This window comes from Oncorhynchus gorbuscha, linkage group LG01 (assembly GCF_021184085.1).
Source record: "Oncorhynchus gorbuscha isolate QuinsamMale2020 ecotype Even-year linkage group LG01, OgorEven_v1.0, whole genome shotgun sequence".
NCBI classification, from domain to species: domain Eukaryota; kingdom Metazoa; phylum Chordata; class Actinopteri; order Salmoniformes; family Salmonidae; genus Oncorhynchus; species Oncorhynchus gorbuscha.
Window position 1 is genome coordinate 89,613,867 of NC_060173.1, and position 25,796 is coordinate 89,639,662.

Sequence of the window (25,796 nt, forward strand, 5' to 3'; positions counted from 1 at the left end):
GACTCTAAATAGAAACATGAGAAAATCTGTAGGAAATGTTATGCTGAAGTACTGAAATTGCCACAGAAAAAAAGTTGTTGCTTAACGTTCTCTCAGCCAGTTGGAGAACGTTCCTAGAATGTTACCAACATTTAAATTAAACATAACTACGTTTGAAATTTTAGAAAACGATCTGTTAAAGTAAGGAAATACGCCCCCCCCCCCAAAAAAAAAGAAATATAATTTTGTCAAGTTCCTTAAATGTCAAGAAACTATCCTGCATCATTCCCAGAAAGTTGTGGAAAGGTTGTATGCAAAATAACCATAGGACAACCACGCTCTGACCAAGCTCTAAGAAATATATGGTTCTCAGAACATTATGTGCTCGCTGGGTAGTGTTAGGACATAGACGAACACACAATCCAGGATACACTTCCTCACCACATCCCCAGGTGGCAGCAACCTGGTCTAGGTTCTGAGCCAGAGCTTGATAAGCACATCAGATGCTGCCAATTAGGGTGATTGTCAGTCAGAGTCTATTTTTGAGACTCGAGTTTGGGCATGCCTTTGGAATTTTTCCATTTTGTACATATTTATGTTTCGTCACCATCTGAACAAATAATAATCCTCTTGGACTGGCCGACCATGAGGTCAAGACGGAGCTGGCCTTGAAGACGGCGCTGGCCCCGAACTATGATTTCTCACATAAACATTCTTTACGCCACAGTCCATGTAACTTAGCCTAGGACACCTAGACAAAGCGAATGCAACAATATCCATAGGCTAGTTATTGGGCTCATAACAGTAATGAGTGATATAAAAACCAATACAAAAGGAAAACAGCCAAGTCCGCCACAGAATTTCCTGACTCTGTCCATCTGTCCAGCCTCACTGTCTCATAAAGCGATCACCAAACAATGTCCTATTTTATGGAAAGCACCACAGCCGATGAAACAATGCTTAACTAAACAGAACACACATAATCACACAGACACACTCACACAGAGAGAGTACAACATTCCCTCAGCTTTGACTTTATGCCTTAATGGGAATCGTGCAAATGTGTGAGGCCTGGTATGTGTATGCACTTCTGTGTGGAATGAAGTTATACTGATCCAGGAACAGACTTTGCCCAGAGAGGGTCAGGGAGGTTGGGAGGGTTACTGGGGTGAGGGCGGCACCTCTCAAATATAAGTGGGACCTCATTTAAGACCGCATGCTACACACACACACACACACACACACACACACACACACACACACACACACACACACACACACACACACACACACACACACACACACACACACACACACACACACACACACACACACACACACACACACACACACACACACACACACACACACACACACACACACACACAGGCTGCAGCTCAAACAGTGACCTAGGAGCCCCATTCCATTCCTCCACACATGGGCTTCTCATCTGAGGCTCCTAGCTGCTTCCTGATAACCAGTACAATGGCTACTTCCCCTAATTGTTACTGCAGGGTACTCTTTATAACACACACATTATTTTGGCAGAGGATGTGGCGGCCATTTTCCTGGCCTTATCGCCACTAGACATCTCCCCCTCCTTGCACCGGACACAGGCCTTCCTCCCCATTAAAGGGTAAGAAGCATGAGTTTTTATTCAGCAATGTAACAACAGTGTGGTCAAAGACTTAGTAACTTGTAGTAACGATCTGGTTATCTATAAGTAAGAACATAGCTATGTGTTGGGGTTATTACATATTTATTAACTGATTTCTGGATATCTTCTAAACTACCCATAATGCACTATTCCTCAACGTCATACGGATAATCTACTCTGTGCTACCTACCCTTTAACAGAGCACTTAGGTGGGTCACTCACGTCTATGCCTGTCAACTCTTCGGGTGACCCAAAAACACATATGCGCATGGACTGTATGTCCGCACAGGCGCAAGAATGTACAAATATGATTGCATGGACGCTCACACACATACATACACTAGGACTATGGCAACATCATCTACATGAACGCAGCGGCTACTTCATTAAAGCCGTTAGATGCACTTTGTCATAGCACACTGTGCTTCATTACGGGCGACAGGTTCAGCATTCATCACTGCATTCTCTACCAGAAAGTTGGTTGGCCCTCTGTGATGTCATCACTGCATTCTCTACCAGAAAGTTGGTTGGCCCTCTGTGATGTCATCACTGCATTCTCTACCAGAAAGTTGGTTGGCCCTCTGTGATGTCATCACTGCATTCTCTACCAGAAAGTTGGTTGGCCCTCTGTGATGTCATCACTGCATTCTCTACCAGAAAGTTGGTTGGCCCTCTGTGATGTCATCACTGCATTCTCTACCAGAAAGTTGGTTGGCCCTCTGTGATGTCATCACTGCATTCTCTACCAGAAAGTTGGTTGGCCCTCTGTGATGTCATCACTGCATTCTCTACCAGAAAGTTGGTTGGCCCTCTGTGATGTCATCACTGCATTCTCTACCAGAAAGTTGGTTGGCCCTCTGTGATGTTATCACTCCATTCTCTACCAGAAAGTTGGTTGGCCCTCTTTGATGTGACATAGGTTGATACATTGCTATGTTTTCATTTATAAAGCTCTTTTACAAAAAGTAACCTATCATTACTAAACTTTAGACATACGAGTTACCACACCCGTTCTCAGGGATGGTTAACTCTAGAAATGTATTTTGTCTCTACCAAGTTAGGTAAATCATCTTTTCGTTTTTTGAAAACGTATTTGTGGAAAAAAAATATATATATATATTTTTTCACCTTTATTTAACCAGGTAGGCTAGTTGAGAACAAGTTCTCATTTACAACTGCGACCTGGCCAAGATAAAGCAAAGCAGTGCGACACAAAGTTAGTTGCACATGGAATAAACAAGTCAATAATACAATAGAAAAGTCTATACACAGTGTGTGCAAATGAGGTAGGATAAGGGAGGTAAGGCCATAGTGGCAAAATAATTACAATATAGCAATTAAACACAGGAGTGAAAGATGTGCAGAAGATGAATGTGCAAGTAGAGATACTGGGGTACAAAGGAGCAAAATAAATAAATAACAGTATGGGGATGAGGTAGTTGGATGGGCTATTTACAGATGGGCTAAGTACAGGTGCAGTGATCTGGGAGCTGCTCTGACAGCTCGTGCGTAGAGTGTTGGAGGCTATTTTGTAAATGACATCGCCGAAGTCAAGGATCGGTAGGATAGTCCGTTTTATGAGGGTATGTTTGGCAGCATGAGTGAAGGATGCTTTGTTGCGAAATAGGAAGCCAATTCTAGATTTAATTTTGATGTGGGTCTGGAAGGAGAGTTTACAGTCTAACCAGACACCTAGGTATTTGTAGTTTTCCACGTATTCTAAGTCAGAGCCGTCCAGAGTAGTGATGCTGGACAGGCGGGCAGGTGCAGGTAGCGATCGGTTGAAGAGCATGCATTTAGTTTTACTTGTATTTAAGAGCAATTGGAGGCCACGGAAGGGGAGTTGTATGGCATTGAAGCATGCCTGGAGGGTTGTTAACATAGTGTCCAAAGAAGGGCCAGAAGTATACAGAATGGTGTCGTCTGCGTAGAGGTGGATCAGAGGATTACCAGCAGCAAGGGCACATCACTGATTTATACAGAGAAGAGAGTCGGCCCGAGAATTGATCCCTGTGGCACCCCCATAGAGACTGCCAGAGGTCCGGACAACAGGCACTCCGATTTGACACACTGAACTCTGTCTGAGAAGTAGTTGGTGAACCAGGCGAGGCAGTCATTTGAGAAACCAAGGTTGTTGAGTCTACCGATAAGAATATGAGACGAAAGTCTTGGCCAGGTCGATGAATACAGCTGAATAGTATTGTCTCGATTCGATGGCGGTTATGATATCGTTTAGGATCTTGAGCGTGGCTGAGGTACACCCATGACCAGCTCGGAAACCAGATTGCATAGCAGAGAAGATACGTTGGGATTTGAAATGGTCGGTGATCTGTTTGTTAACTTGGCTTTCGAAGACCTTAGAAAGGCAGGGTAGGATAGATATAGGTCTGTAGCAGTTTGGGTCTAGAGTGTCTCCCCCTTTGGGGATCTCAGACGATACGAAAGAGAGGTTGAACAGGCTAGTAACAGGGGTTGCAACAATTTTGGCAGATCATTTAAGAAAGAGAGGGTACAGATTGTCTAGCCCGGCTGATTTGTAGGCGTCCAGATTTTGCAGCTCTTTCAGAACATCAGCTATCTGGATTTGGGTGAAGGAGAAATGGGGGAGGCTTGGGCAAGTTGCTGTGGGGGGTGCAGGGCTGTTGACTGGGGTAGGGGTAGCTAGGTGGAAAGCATGGCCAGCCATAGAGAAATGCTTATTGAAATGTTCAAGTGTTGTGGATTTATCGGTGGTGACAGTGTTTCCCAGCCACAGTGCTGTGGGCAGCTGGGAGGAGGTGCTCTTATTCTCCATGAACTTTACAGTGTCCCATAACTTTCTGGAGTTTGTGCTACAGGATGCAAATTTCTGTTTGAGAAAGCTAGCCTTTGCTTTCCTAACTACCTGTGTATATTGGTTCCTAACTTGCATATCGCGGGGGCTATTCGATACTAATGCAGAACGCCACAGGATGTTTTTGTGCTGATCAAAGGCAATCAGGTCTGGAGTGAATCAAGGGCAGTCAAGTCTGGAGTGATTCAAGGGCAGTCAGGTCTGGAGTGAATCAAGGGCAGTCAGGTCTGGAGTGAATCAAAGGCAGTCAGGTCTGGAGTGAATCAAGGGCAGTCAGGTCTGGAGTGAATCAAGGGCAGTCAGGTCTGGAGTGAATCAAGGGCAGTCAGGTCTGGAGTGAATCAAGGGCAGTCAGGTCTGGAGTGAATCAAGGGCAGTCAGGTCTGGAGTGAATCAAGGGCAGTCAGGTCTGGAGTGAATCAAGGGCAGTCAGGTCTGGAGTGAATCAAGGGCAGTCAGGTCTGGAGTGAATCAAGGGCAGTCAGGTCTGGAGTCAATCTTCAAAATGTTTTGGAATGTGATGTTATGGTTATATTAGGCCAATTCAATATGCTGATTATGGACCTTTTTTACTAATGAATGTCTTTATTTTAAGATCGTGTTTTTCTTTCTACTTGCATTTTGTATTTTTATTTTGGGGTGTGTATTTTCTGTCATTTATGTAATTCAGGGATCATCTGTAAAAGAGACCTTGGTCTCAGTATGACTCCCTGATAAAATAAAATAACCCAGCAGTCACAGCAGGCCAGACTCATCCTGGTCACTACCACGATCCTCTACTACATGGCCTAGTGGTCACTGTACCTCTTTTTTTGTTACTAGAATACTGCTTTAGGTCAGTTACTATTTTCATCCTCGAGGACAACTGTTGATTTTGCAGCAGGAGTATTCACATACTACAAGCAGCACTAATGTTAATTGTTATGTAGTTAAGAAGCCAATAATCACTAGAGCAGACTGTTTGCCAGGTTAAAGATTCTACACCCAGAAATATCCTGTTCCTCCGCCCACAGAACCCCTGATCAAACACGCTTCCCATCAACTCAGGCATCTGCTTCCCGCCAATATGAGACACATCTGTAAATGTATTCTCCAAATGGAAAATCACAAGACATTCCAAGGGTCCTACTCTGAATATCCTGTTAACATTACTGCCTCCAAACCTTTGCTTCCATTTGCAGGTAGGTCAAATATAAAACCTCAGTGTGTGTGTGTGCATTTTCCCTCAACACATTAACCCCCAAAAAGTATGGCATTTCCATGGAGACTAAACAACAGGAAATCATAATGAAATATGATATCCCATTGCATTGTGGTCCATATCCCTGAGACCTTGGCTTCTGGCACAGTAGGGTCAAACAGTCAAGACTAATGCACATGACCTTGCTCATGTACATAAGGGACTATAGCTCTCCTTATTACCACACCATATCTCAATTAGTGAGATAGAGAGCAGCCTTTTTCCCTATGCAGTCCCACATCTGTTTGGCTACAAATGAACATAAATATAATGGTAATAGATGATTAAATCTCATAGGCAAACATCTTAACAAGGAGGCATTGGGGTAAAGCTGGGGGATTTCCGAATATACCAGAATATCGAGAGTGCAGCTGCTGTGATTCCTGGGAAAGAGTTGTACTGTAGGGGGAAAACATTGGTCAGGGAGATCAGATGGGAATGAGATACTAAACAGATGACATGCTATAGGACGTTCTATGGTCAGTTAATATGTCTAAGCATCTAATCCCTCTGTGCTGAATGACTACCGCCCTGTCGCCTTGGCATCCTTAGTAATGAAATGCCTTGAGAAAATTGTGAAAAGTCATATTCTCAGCGTCACCCAGAAGCTCCTCAACTCATTTCAGTTTGCCTGTCAGCCCAGTAGAGGAGTTGATGATGCCATTCTTACTCTCCTCAACATGGTCTACAGAGGGTGCCAAATCCCATGTCAGGGTTTTGTTTGTTGACTTTTACACAATCCAGCCTTACATTCTGGCACAGAGACTCATTCGGGACTTCTCCTAAGATGTGGGGCTGGTTTTGTGACTGTTGGACTTTCTGAGCCAATGGTCACATCGGGTCAAAATAGGTCCTCACATGTCAAACATATGCAACACCAAGGCTCTCCTCAGGGATGTGTTTTGTCCCCACTCCTGTACATCTTGTACACTAACAGTTGTACTAGTTCCCATCCTGACAGACACCTCGTTAAGTTCGCTGATGACACTGCCTCGATCAGCCTGTTGCATGATGACGAGGAACACCATGGCCTGCTCCTTTTTTATTTCATTTTTTTATTTCACCTTTATTTAACCAGGTAGGCTAGTTGAGAACAAGTTCTCATTTACAACTGCGACCTGGCCAAGATAAAGCAAAGCAGTAAATTACTTTGACTTTGTAAATTACTTTGTAGAGTGTTGTGACGAATCACACTTGGTCCTCAATACCAATAAGACGAAAGAGATGTGCACAGACTTCAGGAAGCATACAACACCTACCTCTGCAACATCTATAAGAGGTCAGAACATAGAGATTGTAGAGGAATACAAATGTATGGGTGTCCTCTTGGACAATATGCTTCAGAGGAGTAAATGCACAGACCTGATCTAAAGAAAAGAGTCAGAGACTGTACTTTCTCAAAAAGCTGGGATCTTTTAATGTTAATTGTACTATACTGACTCTGTTTTACAAATCTTTCATTGAGAGTATTTTAACTTTTTGTATAGTTTGTTGGATTGGCAATGCCACTGTCAGCCAGAGAAATATGGTGAGGATTATCACCACAGCAAGCAAGGTACTTGGAGTCAAACAGACAGGCCTGAATGAGATATTTAAGGTCAAGGCCCTCTGCAAGGCTCACAAAATCATTTTAGACCCAAGCCACCCCCTGTATCCGGATATTCAACTACTCTCCTCTGGGCGCAGGTATAGGGAACCCCTCGGCATTTCAAGAACTTTGAACATTTCTTCAAATGCAGTCGCAAAAACCATCAAGCTCTATGATGAAACTGGCTCTCATGAGGACGCCACGTGAATGGAAGACCCAGAGTTACCTCTGCTGCAGAGGATAAGTTCGTTAGCGTTATCAGCCTCAGAAATTGCAGCCCAAATAAATAATTCACTGAGTTCAAGTAACAGAAACATCTCTACAGCAACTGTTTAGAGGATAATGCGTGAATGAGGCCTTCATGGTCGAATTGCTGCAAAGAAACCACTACTAAAAGGACACCTAAAAGAAGAAGAGACTTGCCTGGGCCAAGAAACACGAGCAATGGACATTAGACTGGTGGAAATTTGTCCGTCGGTCTCAAATCCAAATTTGAGATTTTTGGGTCCAACCGCCATGTCTTTGTAAGATGGGTGTGGGTGAACAGATGATCTCCGCATGTGTGTTTCCCACCGTAAATCATGAAGGAGGAGGTGTTGTGGGGTGGGGGTGCTTTTCTGGTGACACTGTCTGTGATTTATTTAGAATTCAAGGGGTTATTAACCGTTATGGCTACCACAGCATTCTGCAGCGATACACCATCCCATCTGGTTTGGGCTTAGTGGGACTGTCATTTGTTTTTCAACTGGACAATGACCCAACACACCTACAGGCTGTGTAAGGGCTCTATGACCAAGAAGGAGAGTGATGGAGTGCTGCATTAGATGATGTGACTTCCACAATCCCCCGACCTCAACCAAATTGTGATGATTTGGGATGAGTCGAACCAGAGTGAAGGAAAAGCAGCCAACAAGTGCTCAGCATATGTGGGAACTCCTTCAAAACTGTTGGAAAAGTATTCCAGGTGAAGCTGGTTGAGAGAATGCCAAGAGTGTGCAAAAGTATCATCAAGGCTGTTGAAGAATCTCAAATATAAAACATATTTGGATTTGTTTAACACTTTTTTTGTTTGCTACATGATTCCATGTGTGTAATTTCATAGTTTTCATGTTTTCACTATTATTCTACAATGTAGAAAAGAGCAAAAATAAAGACAAACCCTTGAATGAGTAGGTGTTCTAAAACTTTTGAACAGTAGTGTATTTATATGATATCATCTACTTTGGCAAGGAATGAATAAATATGATTTTGATATGTATAACATGTATGCTATTTAAAAAGCTTAATAATATTCACCTGACTTAAAATTCTAAAAGGGCACAGTAGCCACATTGACATTCACTGAATCTGAAAAGGTTCCATTGCTGAACTGAACACAGGGTAGTCTTGGATGCTGTCTGACCAAAAATATCCTGTGTTCTGTCCTTGTATCACTGGTATCAGAGGCTTGGCCAGAAGCAGCACAATACACAGAGGGCCTGAGCCATGTCACATGCTTTTCATCAGGCAAAATCTGATAAGAGACTAGGACAACAAGCCTCTTTATCTGGCCCAGAAAATCACTTTATGATATTCAATATCTTATTGTAGATCAGAATCCTCAGACCTCCTTACCATATCTGGCACAAACATTACTGATCAGGGGCAAACAGGACCACACTCAGTATCTGGATAATATGTGTGAAATGTTTGATAATATATGTGATAACAACAGATTGGTATTTTCTGGGTGACCTCAAGATTGACTGGCTTTCCTCAAGCTGCCTACTCAAGAAAAAGCTTCAAACTTTCAGTGCCTGCAACCTGGTTCAGGTTATCAGTAAACCTACTAGGGTATTTACAAACAGCACAGGAATTAAATAATTTTTACTAATGATGCAGAAATCTGCTCCAAAGCAGTATCCAAATCCATCGGATGCAGCTTTTGACATGATCGATTATAGCCTGCTGCTGGAAAAATGTGTTTTGGCTTTACTGTCGATTAGGGTGTTCCATTAGGGTGTTCTTTAATGGAAGGCTCTCCAACATAATCCAGGCAGAGTCAGGCATTCCCCATGGCAGCTGTCTAGGCCTCTTACTTTTTTCAATCTTTCCTAATGACCTGCCACTGTCTCTAAGTAAAGCCTGGGTGTCTATGTATGCTGATGACTCAACACTATACACATCAGCTACCACAGTAAATTAAATCACTGCAACACTTAACAAAGAGCTGCAGTCAGTTTCGGAATGGGTGGGGAGAAATAAGTCAGTTCTAAATATTTTTAGAAAACTAAACATCGCATTTGGGACAAATCATTCACTAAACCCTAAACCTAAACTAAATCTTGTAATGAATCACGTGGAAATTGATTAAGGTGAGGAGTCTAAACTACTAATAGTAACCCTGGAGTGTAAACTGTCATGATCAAAATATATTGATGCAATGGTAGCTAAGATGGGGAGAGTTGTGTTCATAATAAAGTGCAGCTCTGTCTTCTTAACAATGCTATTAACAAGGCAGGTCCAACAGGCCTTAGTTTTGTTACACCTGGACTACTGTCCAGTCGTGTGGTCAGGTGCCACAAAGAGGGACTTAGGAAAAATACAATTGGCCCAGAATAGGGAAGAACGGCTGGCCCTTAAATGTATGCGGAGGGCTAACTTGTATTTGTGAGAAGTATTGACATGTTGAATGCACTGAGCTGTCTGTTTGAAACTACTAGCACACAGCTCAGACACCCATGCATACCCCACAAGACCTGCCACCAGAGGTCTCTTCACAAATCCAGAACAGACTATGGGAGGCGCACAGTACTATACTGAACAAAAATATAATTGCAACATGCAACGTGTTTGTCCCATGTTAAATGAACTGAAATAAAAGATCCCAGAAATGTTCCATAAGCACAAAAAATGTATTTCTCTCAAATTTTACAGACACATTTTTTTACATCTCTTAGTGAGCATTTATCCTTCGCCAACAAAATGCATCCATCTAACAGGTGTGGCATATCAAAAAGCTGATGAAACAGAATGATCCTTACACAGGCACACCTTGTGCTGTGGACAATAAAAGACCACTTTAAAATGTGCAGTTTTGTCACACAACAGAATGCCACAGATGTCTCAAGTTTTGAAGGAGCGTACAATTGGCATGCGGACCGCAGGAATGTCCACCAGAGCTGATGCCAGAACATTGAATGTTATTTTCTCTCCCATAAGCTGCCTCCAACGTTGTTTTAGAGAATATTGTGATATGTCCAACTGGCCTCACAACTGCATCCGCTTGTATGGCGTCGTGTGGGCGAGCGGTTTGCTGATGTCAACGTTTTGAAAAGAGTGCCTCATGGTGGCAGTGGTGGTTATAGTATGGGCAGGCATAAGCTTCAGAACACAACGAACACAATTGCATTTTAGAGAATGGCAATTTGAATGCAGAGATACTTTGAGATACTCATTGTTGTGCCATTCATTCGCCGCCATCACCTCATGTTTTCGCATGATAACGCACGGCCCCATGTCACAAGGTTCTGTACACAATTGCTGGAAGCTGAAAATGTCCAAGTTCTTCCATGGCCTGCATACTTACCAGACATGTCACCAATTGAGCATGTGTGGGATGCTCTGGATCGACATGTATGATGGTGTGTTCCAGTTCCCGACAGTATCCAGCAACTTTGCACAGCCATTTAAAAAGGAGTGGGAAAACATTCCATAGGCCATAATCAACAGCCTGATCAACTCTATGGCTGTTTCGTTTGAGAACAAAAATGTTGACAGCTGTGCCATACTGGTGTGTATGGTAATTCCCGACTCGTGGTGTATGAACTAATTCACAAAACAAAGCTTGACTCAACAGTTGTTAATTCAAGCTCATGATCGGTAATAGTTATTACTGAAAACACTAGACAGATATCCTAACTCTCCAAAATGTTGTGTGTGTGTATGTGTATATACACTGCTCAAAAAAATAAAGGGAACACTTAAACAACACAATGTAACTCCAAGTCAATCACACTTCTGTGAAGTCAAACTGTCCACTTAGGAAGCAACACTGATTGACAATACATTTTACATGCTGTTGTGCAAATGGAATAGACAACAGGTGGAAAATATAGGCAATTAGCAAGACACCCCCAATAAAGGAGTGGTTCTGCAGGTGATAACCACAGACCACTTCTTAGTTCCTATGCTTCCTGGCTGATGTTTTGGTCACTTTTGAATGCTGGCGGTGCTTTCACTCTAGTGGTAGCATGAGACGGAGTCTACAACCCACACAAGTGGCTCAGGTAGTGCAGCTCATCCAGAATGGCACATCAATGCGAACTGTGACAAGAAAGTTTGCTGTGTCTGTCAGCGTAGCGTCCAGAGCATGGAGGCGCTACCAGGAGACAGGCCAGTACATCAGGAGACGTGGAGGAGGCCGTAGGAGGGCAACAACCCAGCAGTAGGACCGCTACCTCCGCCTTTGTGCAAGGAGGAGCAGGAGGAGCACTGCCAGAGCCCTGCAAAATGACCTCCAGCAGGCCACAAATGTGCATGTGTCTGCTCAAACAGTCAGAAACAGACTCCATGAGGGTGGTATGGGGGCCCGACGTCCACAGGTGGGGGTTGTGCTTACAGCCCAACACCGTGCAGGACGTTTGGCATTTGCCAGAGAACACCAAGATTGGCAAATTCAGCACTGGTGCCCTGTGCTCTTCACAGATGAAAGCAGGTTCACACTGAGCACACGTGACAGACGTGACAGAGTCTGGAGACGCCGTGGAGAACGTTCTGCTGCCTGCAACAACTTCCAGCATGACCGGTTTGGCGGTGGGTCAGTCATGGTGTGGGGTGGCATTTATTTGGGGCGCCCTGGGTTCCAGGGCCAACCGCAATGCAAGACCTGCTGGAGTGTGTCAGCAGTTCCTGCAAGAGGAAGGCATTGATGCTATGGACTGGCCCGCCCGTTCCCCAGACCTGAATCCAATTGAGCACATCTGGGACATCATGTCTCGCTCCATCCACCAACGCCACGTTGCACCACAGACTGTCCAGGAGTTGGCGAATGCTTTAGTCCAGGTCTGGGAGGAGATCCCTCAGGAGACCATCCGCCACCTCATCAGGAGCATGCCCAGGCGTTGTAGGGAGGCCATACAGGCACGTGGAGGCCACACACACTACTGAGCCTCATTTTGGACTTGTTTTAAGGACATTACATCAAAGTTGGATCAGCCTGCAATGTGGTTTTCCACTTTAATTTTGAGTGTGACTCCAAATCCAGACCTCCATGGGTTGATAAATTTCATTTCCATTGATCATTTTTGTGTGATTTTGTTGTCAGCACATTCAACTATGTAAAGAAAAAAGTATTTAATAAGAATATTTCATTCATTCAGATCTAGGATGTGTTATTTTAGTGTTCCCTTTATTTTTTGGGCAGTGTATATACAGTACCAGTCAAAGAATTTGGACACACCTACTCATTCAAGGGTTTTCTTTGTTTTTACTATTTTCTACATTGTATAATAATAGTGAAGACATCAAAACTATGAAATAACACATATGGAATCATGTAATAACCAAAAAAGTGTAAAACAAATCAAAATATATTTGAGATTTTTCAAAGTAGCCACCCTTTGCCTTGATGACAGCGTTGCACACTCTTGGCATTCTCTCAACCTGCTTCACCTGCTATGCTTTTCCAACAGTCTTGAAGGAGTTCCCACATATTTTTTTGTTTGTTTGTTTTTTTCACCTTTATTTAACCAGGTAGGCAAGTTGAGAACAAGTTCTCATTTACAATTGCGACCTGGCCAAGATAAAGCAAAGCAGTTCGACACCAACAACGACACAGAGTTACACATGGAGTAAAACAAACATACAATCAATAATACAGTAGAAACAAGTCTATATACGATGTGAGCAAATGAGGTGAGATAAGAGAGGTAAAGGCAAAAAAAAGGCCTTGGTGTCAAAGTAAATACAATATAGCAAGTAAAACACTGGAATGGTAGATTTGCAGTGGAAGTATGTGCAAAGTAGAAATAAAAATAATGGGGTGCATAGGAGCAAAATAAATAAATAAAATGAAATGAATACAGTAGGGAAAGAGGTAGTTGTTTGGGCTAAATTATAGGTGGGCTATATACAGGTACAGTAATCTGTGAGCTGCTCTGACAGCTGGTGCTTAAAACTAGTGAGGGAGATAAGTGTTTCCAGTTTCAGAGATTTTTGTAGTTCGTTCCAGTCATTGGCAGCAGAGAACTGTAAGGAGAGGCAGCCAAAGAAAGAATTGGTTTTGGGGGTGACCAGAGAGATATACCTGCTGGAGCGCGTGCCACAGGTGGGTGATGCTATGGTGACCAGCGAGCTGAGATAAGGGGGGACTTTACCTAGCAGGGTCTTGTAGATGACATGGAGACAGTGGGTTTGGCGACGAGTATGAAGCGAGGGCCAGCCAACGAGAGCATACAGGTCGCAATGGTGGATAGTATATGGGGCTTTGGTGACAAAACGGATGGCACTGTGATAGACTGCATCCAATTTGTTGAGTAGGGTATTGGAGGCTATTTTGTAAATGACATCGCCGAAGTCGAGGATTGGTAGGATGGTCAGTTTTACAAGGGTATGTTTGGCAGCATGAGTGAAGGATGCTTTGTTGCGAAATAGGAAGCCAATTCTAGACTTAACTTTGGGTTGGAGATGTTTGATGTGGGTCTGGAAGGAGAGTTTACAGTCTAACCAGACACCTAGGTATTTGTAGTTGTCCACGTATTCTAAGTCAGAGCCGCCCAGAGTAGTAATGTTGGACAGGCGGGCAGGTGCAGGCAGAGATCGGTTGAAGAGCATGCATTTAGTTTTACTTGTATTTACGAGTAATTGGAGGCCACGGAAGGAGAGTTGAATGGCATTGAAGCTTACAGTGTCCAAAGAAGGGCCAGAAGTATACAGAATGGTGTCGTCTGCGTAGAGGTGGATCAGAGACTCACCAGCAGCAAGAGCGACATCATTGATGTATACAGAGAAGAGAGTCGGTCCAAGAATTAAACCCTGTGGCACCCCCATACACTGCCAGAGGTCCGGACAGCAGATCCTCCGATTTGACACACTGAACTCTATCAGAGAAGTAGTTGGTGAACCAGGCGAGGCAATCATTTGAGAAAACAAGACTGCCGAGTCTGCCGATGAGGATGTGGTGATTGACAGAGTCGAAAGCCTTGGCCAGATCAATGAATACGGCTGAGATACAGTGGGGCAAAAAAGTATTTAGTCAGCCACCAATTGTGCAAGTTCTCCCACTTAAAAAGAGTAGAGAGGCCTGTAATGTTCATTATAGGTACACTTCAACTATGACAGACAAAATGAGAAAACAAAATCCAGAAAATCACATTCTAAGATTTTTAATGAATTTATTTGCAAATTATGGTGGAAAATAGGTATAGGTACTCTGAAAAAAATAAATAACAATGTGCATTTTAAAAAGTGTGTAATTATTACATTTTTATGAATTTGATATTCAAAATGTTTCTAGTAAGTTAATATCTCAGAAATAGATTAGTGAGTTGTCATCACTGTGTATTTTTTAAACATTAAATAAGAACTTATCAACAAAAAAATTGCCCTGCCTCAACTATGTTTTTCACCTACTGTACCCATCGACTGTAATGCCATTTGAAATAAATATTTACTTCCTGAAGACCACCACAGAGGACACATTTTTTTTTCGTAACATGTCTTATTTCTCACCCCAAACACGTTGACTTGTGTTACTTCAAAACAAAAGTGCAAATAGCAAACTTATTATTTTTTTTTGGGGGGGGGGGTCTCAGGAGGTTATCAAATCTGACTTATCTATGTGGCCTTCTATGGAAATTGTCTTTCTGGGCTGCATTTTGACCAGTCGAAACCGTGCATCTAGACTGGAACCTGCCCCTTGGTTCATGCAGGAAACAATGGCATACTCGAGGGGGGGCGTTCCTGCAAATGGAATGCATATATGCAGGAGTGTTCGCAATTGCGGGCTGCAACTATTACCAGAAACGCCCACTGCCCGTAGAAAATCTGCATCCATAACCGTAAATGTACATGTGCACACAACTGTCCCCTCGAAAACTATTTATTAGCTGAATGTGTGCTTGGAACTTGAACCTACGCGCAATCGGCCTACTGTACCCTCTTACAGACTGACCACACTGTTCGCGTTGCGTGAGCGAGAGTTGCAAAATACATTTTGAAATCTATGTTATTCAATTATTGCTGCTATGTTATTCAATTACACACTGCTCCCATGTGCCAACGAGTGTCTGCGTTGCCAAGGGATAAAATAGAAATCAGTTCTATTTCTGACGCAGATCACGCTGCAAGTCCTGCCTCTACCATCTCCTCATTGGTTTATAGAAGCAGGTACCATCTCCTCATTGGTTTCACCCACGTGGGTGACTGAAAGACGAACAAGGTCAGTGGTGGTAATGCACCTAATTTATGAAAGTTGTCAACCGCAATATAAAGTCAAGAGAAGAAAAGGCCTGGAAAGAGGAGAGAAGACTAGAAATGATTCGGTTGGGTGTTTTATGTATGGATTAATTGGCGGAGTAGAGGACCTTGTGCATTTCAGGTAAAATAACAACTCAATGTTTATATCCCAGGACAAATTAGCTAGCAACAGCAAGCTAGCTAAATATTACAAATTAACTAGCAAGTGCAAGCTAACTAGCTAAATTGCCATAAATGTTTAATGCTTTTCGAACTGTCACCAAATTAATATAATTGGTTCAGATTTTGTTTTGATATTTTAACCTGCGTGTCGTGATCGCGTTTGGTATAGGGGTACAAAATAAATGTATACACGATGGCGCATGCGCGCAGCCGGTTTGGGTTCCGTGTTATGCATATGCTAATAGCGCAATTTAAACCATTCAAATGTTAGGTCGACGACTTGTCAACAATACTCCCCCTATGATGAGTTGAAAATAAAACTTACTGCGTCAACTTCTGATGCTAGGATGGCCACAGAAAGACATAGAAACAGAAACCTACAAGAAAGGGGAGAGTATTACACATTTAATATACACTTTATACGGACAATTGCTTCACATAACCGGGCCCACTGAGCACACAATGTCACTTACTTCAGGCTCTTCAATTCAATCCGGTGTCTTGTCTGCATTGTCCCGCTCATCCGAACTTCAAACTTCATTATTACTGCACCTATCTTCTTCTCCAGGTGCGACTGCCCTAATGCATATCGGGTGGGCCACGAACGAAACTGAGACAAAAAAAAAATGCAATTTATTTGTTGAACTGGACATTATAAAATTTCATTTAGAATATAAAAATGTTTGACACCGTTCGCCCCACGCGTGCGTAAACGTTTGTGAAAGGTACCTATTTTTGGTGGACAATATTATTCAATGAATTGATTTACACATGATATTCATATAAAAATGGATGCAGTTAGAAATAGCCTTCAAGAATGGTTGGATTTGGAAAGCGACTTTGTAGGCTTTACGCCTGGGTTGTCATACCCCTGTAGGCTATTAACAATGGAAATGGCAAAACAACATAAGACCTCTAGTCTGTAGCTATTGAATGAGACAACAATTAGCACAAAAAGCACTTACAGTCGTTGTGTGCACTCTTCCTGGGACGTGTTGCGCTGTCGGGGAAGAGTCTCGCGGCAAGAACTCAAATCACCGCACAGTTGTCCCGGTCGCCCGCTCACCACACTATCCTCAAATATACAGACAAAATTACCAAAAGACTGAGGGCAGTCTTTCTCCTAACAGTCAAAAGTTGAAGTGGTCCTTTGTAACAGGGCTGTGTCCGTGCGTATGGGTGAGGGTGGTCGTTAATAGGGGGTGGGGTGGATGAGAAACAAGAGCAAGTTGCATTGCTCAGAAGCTCACAAGGTCTTGGGCAAAGATGCAGCCCAACGCACTGCACATGATCTGCTGGTGATCTACATTCTCCCTGAAGAACAAGAACGTTTCAACAAGTGGTCTTTAGTGGGCATTCGGCACAGTTGTACATACGTTTCCATTGCACCCCATCTCAATGATGGTCCATAGTGGTACGCTGGTTCTGTTGGTGGCTGTATCCTACACTATATTTCGGACAGAGGCTAAGGTAAGGGCAATTTAACCAACTTTTTAAATTAACATGTACAAACTGTATTATGTAACTACTATCTATGTGTCAACTTGAGAAGTAGGCTATACATTTTGTGTTTAGAGTTTGTCGTTTAGTGAGGCACACTCATGGTGAGCTCCATGTCTCTCCAAGACTCAGCAGTGGCCAGTGAGTGCGTGTGTTATGTTGTAAAATGTATTGAAACTGATCAGTTTCTAATATTGCAATATATAGAGCGATGCAGTGAAAATAGCCAAACATTGTCATGTCCAAACTCAGGGTAGCAAATTCTTAGGACTTATCACCATTTATCAGGATCATATTGGACATCCAATGAATGCTTAAGGATTACAATTAAAAACAGAGACAGATTTTCTTTTGGATTTTTATGTAAAAAACAAACACAATTTAAATATGTGCTCCGAATATATAAACATATTCATTATATTTTGGTTATTTACATTTACATTTACATTTAAGTCATTTAGCAGACGCTCTTATCCAGAGCGACTTACATATAATTACATTAGACATCATGATACTCTGAATGTAAGTCACAATACATGCTGCTCTGACTTATTCTGGCATCCTACCTCCAGAGCAAGGCAGCATGGTCAGTCACAGGGTTTAATGCAGGGTCTGAGAATCTCTACAGAGACATTGTTCTGTTAGGAGCGTTCTGTTCTGTCTGTTTTTGACAGCAGCGCACATGCAGCTCAGTGACGAGTAAAACTGTATTTCATATTACAGTAAACCTAATGTAATATAAATACGGTATCACTATTTAGATATCAGTCACATTAAAAGATCATTCAAAATGTTCAATAAATAAGCAATGAAATCAGTCAAAGGAAAAAGGGGGAGAAGGGTAATCAATGCATCTTTCTGGATGTTTGCTTTCATTTCGCAGTGTGAGTGAATCAAGCTTGAGATTGGGGTTTTTGCTTGAGTGGTTGGTCTGGTTATATGGTTGACAGTCTGTCTGTGTCCTTTTGTTGGGGCAGGAGAAGGGGTGGGGTCTGGGCTCGCAGCAGTTGGGTAGGGTGGCAGTTAGTTTGGCAGCTGCTGTATCCAGGGTTGGCGAAGGGGTTGATGCTGGGTCTGGTGTTGGGACTGGGCCCCCGAGAACCAGGATCCAGGAAAACAAGGGGCTGCTGCAGGTGCTTCGTCGGGATCTGGGTCTGTAGAGCAGGGGGGAAGGACAACCTGAGGAGCAAACAGACACACAAGGAAGCCCTAGACCCGGAGATCAGTGGTGGCATTTCCCTGTGGCCTGCTCTCTCCGGGTGAAGGTCTGATGTTTGGTCTCATCTGGTGGTCTGGTGCTGGGACTGGTACTGGATATCGGGAACTGGGTTGGAGCTGGTATTGTGACGGGGCCTGCAGAGGGGAGGAAGAACAACCTGATGATTAAGCAGGCACACAAGGTGGCACACAAGGTAGCCTACAAGGTAATAGGGACACAGGCGCTCCCCTGTGGTCCGCCCACTCCGGGTGAAGGTCTGATGTTTGGTCCCTCCTCTGCCCCTTGTCTGGTGGTCTGCTGCTGGGACAGGTACTGGAAACTGGGAACTGTGCAGAGGGGAGGAAGGTCAATGATGGTACTCCCATGTGGTCTGCCTTCTCCGGGTGAAGGTTAGATGTTTGGTGCTCCGACTGGGCCTCCAGAGGGGAGGAAGGACAACCTGATGATCAAGCAAGCACACAAGGGAGCCCCTAGACCTGGAGGTCAGTGGTGGTACTCCCCTGTGGTCTGCTTCCTCTGGGTGAAGAATAGATGTTTGGTCCTTCCTCTGCGCCTCGTCTTGTGTTTTAGTGCTGGGACTGGTGCTGGTTCTGCAGAGGGGAGGAAGGACAACCTCAGAGTGAGCAGACACACCTGGAAGCCAGTGACTCAGAGGTTAATGGAGGCAGTCCCCTGTGGTCAGGTCGCTCCAGCCGTAGGTTGGTATCTTTAAGGCAGTGTTTCCCAAACTCGGTCCTCTGGACCCCAAGGGGTGCTTGCTGTTTTGTTTTGTTGCCCAAGCCCTACACAGCGGATTCAAATAATCAACTAATCATCAAGCTTTGATTATTTGAGTCTTCTGTGTTGTGCTAGGGCAAAAAAATGTAACGTGCAACCCTTGGGGTCCTGAAGACCGAGTTTGGGAAACACTGCTTTAAGGGTTTCCTTCCTCAGCGCCCTTGTTGTGGTGGTGTTCTCTGAGTCTGGTCTCTCCTTCTGTTTAACTGCTCCGGATGGTTGGCGGTTGTATGGTCCTGGTCTGGATGGTGGCCTGAGAAGGGCAAATGGGGAAAAAAAGTAGGGGAAGAGGGCTCTGGGCCAGGGGGTAGAGGAAATAAAGCCAAGCCACGGCAGCGAGTGAATATGTACTGTATGTTCATATGGCATACCTACTTCTGTATCTCTGTGCTTTTTTAATAGTTTGTAAATTAACTCTAAGCTTTCAGAAATGTATTTAATTATATAGAAGCCTGTGATCAGTTAATTTGTGTGTCAGTGTATATCTATATCAGCTGCAAGTGTCTGCACCATCCAACACTTCACTTCCCTACACTGACAGACAGCTCACATTGCATTTCTCTGTTACCTCTTAAATGTCCAGTGTGTCTTTTATCACAGCCCGGCTGTGCTCTGGTAATGTGTAGAGAATGCTGAACATGCAGCCCCCTCACCTCCCCTCCCATCCATAGGGACATGTCTATACATTTTCATTAGCTGGGAAGGCAGTGGTATATGGATGGTTAGGAGAGTATCACTGTCAAGACATAGACTGTTTGGACAGGTTGACTGGAGCCATAACTCCCCTATCTACTTGAAAGAAGGTTTAGAAAGGATAGAGGGCAGACATGTACATCAATTACAGTGTTATTAGTCTATTAGTACTTAAAGGGATACTTCAGGGTTCTGGCCCTTTATCTACTACCCCAGAGTCAGATGAATGCATCCAGTATGAAGTTAAAGGTAGTTTCATGAGCCAATGCTAACTAGTGGTAGCACAATTCCTGGATGTCTATGGTATCTGCTAGCATGCTAGCAGTTACCACAGACTTTCAGTCATTGAGCTACCGCTAGTTAGCAACTTCCTTCAAACTGAATGGAGAGACATAAAAATGGTGTCCACGAGTTCATCTGACTCTGGGCAAGTAGATAAAGGGCCTCATTGCCAACATCCTGAAGTATCCCTTTAACACTACATTTACATTTTTGATAAGAAGAAATAAGTAAATCTGTCCCACCGATTGATCTCTGTGTGTGTGTTTCCAGCATGCGTGCATGGGGGTTTGTAGCAAGGTTATTATAATTTTGTGATTCAATATTTGTTTTTATTTCTATTAGTTAGATTTGTATTTTAAATGCAGTTAGTTTTCAAACTTGATTTGCTAGTTTTTGTTTAGTTTCTTTGTGATACATTTATTTAGATTGTTTTTAGTGTTGGGGACAGAAAGTAGCTTATGCATGGGGGGGGGGGGGGGGGGATAGGGGTCATTTATGCGTTGTAGGCCTATAGTTCATTTTTTGGGATGTCACTTCTTGCCACTTGCAGTCAGTTAAAGTAATAAGGTGATGGGCCAGGATCATAGACTTGGATAGATATAACATATCTGTGTCTGTGTCATAATGGCGTCTGGGAAGCCATTGAGGCCATCTCATCATGATATAGTACATTTTCTTCTTCACAAGTCAAATTAATTGGCTGATCCCTCCTGATGACCCATCTGTCACCACTCATGCCAACCGGGTCATCAGGAGGGATCAGCCAAAAACACATACTTTTGGTCACTATAGGACTCCACACAACTCCATGGCCAGGACATAGGTTTGGTTAGGTTTAAATTATAAAGCAATCTTAATGTGACTTGGACTCAAAGGATAAGTGCCTTGACTGGTGCCTTGACTGGTGAATTCAACGTGCTGGCATCTTGCGGGATTCCTGCTGCTTTCACGGCTGTACTTGTATTTGCTGAAGTACACAAGACTCTGCTTCCCTCATCAGTGGCTCCATCTCTGTTGAGCAAAGTGCCAGAGACTCACTTGGGTCCATATGGCAAGCTGCTGCAGGGGTTGGATGGAAGTTGGCTGCCAGAGGATTCAGTATGCATGCGAAGGGCTCACACAGTGACTTCAGGAGGACCTGAGCCAACTGTTTTGCAACAGTAGATGACTGTAAGTGTGCCTCAAGGTTGAGAAGACACGGCACCACATCAGACAGATTGAATTTGGTCGGTGTAGATTGCGAACGGCTTCAGCAACTTCACAAGCTGTGCTAGCTTAGCCGAGTCGCTGGTCAGCAAGTTGGTCGGAGTGGATTGCGAACAGCTCTAGCAGCTTCTCAAGTTGCTCTAGCTTGACCCAGTTGCGCTCTGTGCTCACCCTCTGATTGCTTTCCTGTTAGCTAGTGATAGTGATGCACAAGCTAGACCAATTTGAAACAACAGCATCTACTGATCACATCAAAAAATATATACCTGCAATAGAGCATGTTGGGAAATATGATAATGATTGCGTTTGGCTTAACACTGGTTATTAACACTAACACATTGGTTATTTTACACAAATGAGTGTTAACTTACACTTACAGAGTTAATTTAACACCTGAAACTAAAAATGTTACACTGAAAACTTTCCCAGAAATACTCATGTTGGAATTCTGGTCTGTGATTGAGAACGACTGATAAACAGAGAAGAGAGAAGAGCGGGAGGAAGAAGAGGATGAGGGGAGCTTGGAGAAAAACATGTATGCTAGAAGTTTCCTATGAGCCTAAAAAAATATCTAGAGAATTAATGAGTTAGCGCTGATGTACTTGCTAGTTAAGTGAATGAACCGCAAAACCACAACTAACCACAAGGCATACCATGCTAATATGGGCCTTTTTAAATCGGTGTGTGTGTGTGCGTGTTTGGAAGGAGGACAGTAGGACACCGTACATCTGGACAGACTACCCCCCAGAGATTTAGAGGGCTGAGGAGAGGTGGAAGAGGGAGAGGGGTGGCGAAAGGAAAGGGGAAGGAAAAGTGAACGTGGGTGTGAGAAAAAACATTTGGCAGAACGTTTTGTGTTCTGTTGAATTTGATAGTGTTGCTGATTGGATGACACCATGGGAGTCGAGAAAGAAAGAGCTAGAAAGAGTGAGGGAGAGAGTGAAGAGTTGCAACATTTTCTGCTCAGCTGGATCTGCAGTATGGATTTAGGTAAAGTGTTCCGACCCACCTGTGGGAGCTGTGTTTGGATCAACAGCAGGAAGCTTGTGATCCCGGCAGATGTTCTCTCCATACGCCCGTCGAGAATAACATAGTCAATAGATAAACAGATTTCTGTCTGAGGAACATTGGGCCTTTCAAAACAATTACGTATTTAGGATGCTCTATTTCGGGGTTGAAAAAAACCGACCTGGCCTGAAATATTGTGCCATAAGTTTGTCTTTCTCTCACATGTGTGTCCTGCCTTTAGGTTAATGTAAGTCCTGTGATACTGGTCAGTGGCTTGGCTGTACTCCAGCTGTGTTCTTTTTTCCTGCGTGTGTTTATCGCTTGTTACTTGAGAGGGAAAAGACCTTGCTACTTACGTGCCTCAGGTTTGGTCTCCCTCTCAATCAGTGGGGCTAACACACACGCACATACTTACAAATCCTCTCTCCCTGGGCGGTCATGGTCAGTCAGGCCAGTGAGTCATCAGTCTCAGGAGGATGAACAGATTACTGGGTGGAAAAGATGTGTGGGTAGGATGGGGGGACTGGGAGAGTGGTGGGAATTGAAGATGAACTCCTCAGTGATTTCTAGTTTTTCCTCCTGTTTGGATCATGGTGTTCCCGAGGTCTTCCCAAGGGAGGAAGGCTGGAATGCCGAGAGGGAGGTAGCGGCACTTACTGCTGTTTATCTTCCTGTTCCACCGTGTGTGTGTGTGTGTGTGTGTGTGTGTGTGTGTGTGTGTGTGTGTGTGTGTGTGTGTGTGTGTGTGTGTGTGTGTGTGTGTGTGTGTGTGTGTGTGTGTGTGTGTGTGTGTGTGTGTGTGTGTGATTGTTTGCTAATGTAGATTGTTGGTTGAGAAGATCAGAGATCATGGAACTAACCTCCAACAGACAGTATTGCTATTATTTGGGGAAGTTTTATTAGTCGTAATGTACGGGATACATATGCTATACACCGTCCAAAGAAATGCTTACACACAGGTCACAGAAACAGCATATGCCTGACACCTGACTCCCCCATTGTAAAAATGCCTACATTTGTAGGAGGTGTTCATGTGTGTAGTGTATGTGTTTTCATAGAGATCCCTGGGTGGGCTACTCCCAAGTTAATGCTCCTCTGCCCTCATTCTTCGAGTGTGTCAGGTATGCCCCTCTGTGTGTGTTCCTTCTCTGTGCCAGGCAGGGAGAGGATTAGATGATGGATAAGCACAGCGAAACCCCTCTATTCAGCCTGGTTTAAAGCTCAGTCTGATCTGCCATGGTACCACTAAAGCACACCTAGTTTTTTTCCTCTGTCTCTCTCCCACACAGACTGACAATAGAAATACCTGCCTCTCTGTCTTCTCCCACATTATTAACTCTATACAGTTTATCAGTAATGTATTTAATATCACATATCCCAACTGCAGATCCACTCCATATGCAATTAGCCTTATCCATAGGATCCCATACTCTATAAGATCCACTATGCCAACAGAATGAATGTCCACTCTGTTTACATGAGGCCTAGTCTGTAAGCTCAGCTATCCCAACAGAGTGGTTAGAGTGAACACATCCCAAGGTATTGTGTTGACATTTATGGGTGAAGTGGGTGAAACCTAATCCTCAGCTGTAGTTAATGTGTAATGGTGTAATACATCCCCTCGTCTGACACTTGGGCAGCAGAAAGGGTGGGGGTGTAAGAAGAGAGGGAAGGAGTAGGGGGATGTAGGGGAAGAAAAGGGTAATTGAGAGAGAGACTTTAGTCAAGCTCTTTGGGTCTTTACCTAGTCTACTAGCCCCCCGGTCATCCCTCCCCCCAAGCCTCAGCTCTCTCTGGTGCTCTGCTGGTGATTATAAGGAGCCTGATGACTTAACTAGATCTGTTAAGCAATGTTCTGTGTTTTCACATATTCTGCCATGCTCTGTCATTTTTAGACCCCATAGGTAATGCCTGCCTTACACAGCACATACTGTTCTGTTGATGAATTGACAGCTGTCTGGATGTCTTTCTTGAGATCTGTCCTTCATAAACCAGCACTCTGTTTCTGTTTTGTTTTTGGCTTGTTTGTGCAGCTGTTTGTCTGTGAAGCTCAGAGAATGCAGTGAATAAGGAGGGAGTGATAACTTGCACACACACACACACATACACACAACCCCCTACGCCCCACACCCCTCACGTGTGTAACTGGGTCACATGGTGAGCTCATGGGGTTATCCCAGGGTTAGCGGTTTAGGTTCAGATGTGGAGGACCAGAGGTGAACCTCCTTACTTTCTGTCCCCTCTGAGAGAGATGTTTCCCCCTGTCCCTCCCTTCCCCTCTGAGAGAGATGTTTCCCCCTGTCCCTCCCTTCCCCTTTGAGATAGATATTTCCCCCTGTCCCTCCCTCCCCCTCTGAGAGAGATGTTTCCCCCTGTCCCTCCCTTCCCCTCTGAGAGAGATGTTTCCCCCTGTCCCTCCCTTCCCCTCTGAGAGAGATGTTTCCCCCTGTCCCTCCCCTCTGAGAGAGATGTTTCCCCCTGTCCCTCCCTCCCCTCTGAGAGAGATGTTTCCCCCTGTCCCTCCACTCTGAGAGAGATGTTTCCCCCTGTCCCTCCCCTCTGAGAGAGATGTTTCCCCCTGTCCCTCCCCTCTGAGAGAGATGTTTCCCCCTGTCCCTCCCCTCTGAGAGAGATGTTTCCCCCTGTCTCTCCCTTCCCCCCTGAGAGAAATAATTTCCCCTTCTGTCACCCTCCATGACTGGGCCCCTTCAAATAGCTTTGTTCCTTCAATATAATTGTTATTACCATTAGTCCATTATGTTGCTTTGGGGGCCTTTGCCACGCCTAAAACACTGTTTTCCCTTAAAAAATATATGGGAAACACTACGTTGTGTGTTGAAGCTGAGGTGAGGTTGGATGGACATAGACATACCTAAAGTAGAAAAGAGTCAAATCATCTCCATGTTTTGTCAGTGTTATGTTTTTAAAGTGGTAGACATACTAACCACCCAGCCCATGTCTAGAAAAATAGAGCAACATTTATCATTTTGCTGTACAGAACATGCGGATACTGATACATGTTGAAAGGTCTGCTAGTGTAATATGGTTTAGTGGTCACCCCTTCTGTTGTCTGGACCATAAGGTCACGCACTCAAGCCTGACTGGTATATGGTTACTGTACTTTGCAACACACACACACACACACACACACACACACACACACACACACACACACACACACACACACACACACAC

General features: G+C 43.9%; 2 protein-coding genes across 2 annotated transcripts in view; one reads left to right on the forward strand and one right to left on the reverse strand.

Moving 5' to 3' along the window:
* LOC124045171 (collagen alpha-2(IV) chain-like) overlaps positions 1-17,086 on the reverse strand; it is a 120,774-nt gene extending 103,688 nt beyond the window's left edge. Inside the window, exons 1-3 of the mRNA XM_046364422.1 lie at positions 16,882-17,086; positions 16,390-16,526; positions 16,242-16,293 (exon numbers count right to left, since the gene is read on the reverse strand). Coding sequence (XP_046220378.1) covers positions 16,242-16,293; positions 16,390-16,457 — 120 coding nt within the window. The 5' untranslated portion in view covers positions 16,458-16,526; positions 16,882-17,086. The remainder of the gene's footprint in view (positions 1-16,241; positions 16,294-16,389; positions 16,527-16,881) is intronic.
* A 51-nt stretch (positions 17,087-17,137) lies between these two features.
* The window catches only part of LOC124045179 (collagen alpha-1(IV) chain-like), a 58,596-nt gene continuing 49,937 nt past the window's right edge, over positions 17,138-25,796 (forward strand). Inside the window, exon 1 of the mRNA XM_046364434.1 lies at positions 17,138-17,386. Within this exon, the coding sequence (XP_046220390.1) occupies positions 17,315-17,386 (72 nt within the window). The 5' untranslated portion in view covers positions 17,138-17,314. The remainder of the gene's footprint in view (positions 17,387-25,796) is intronic.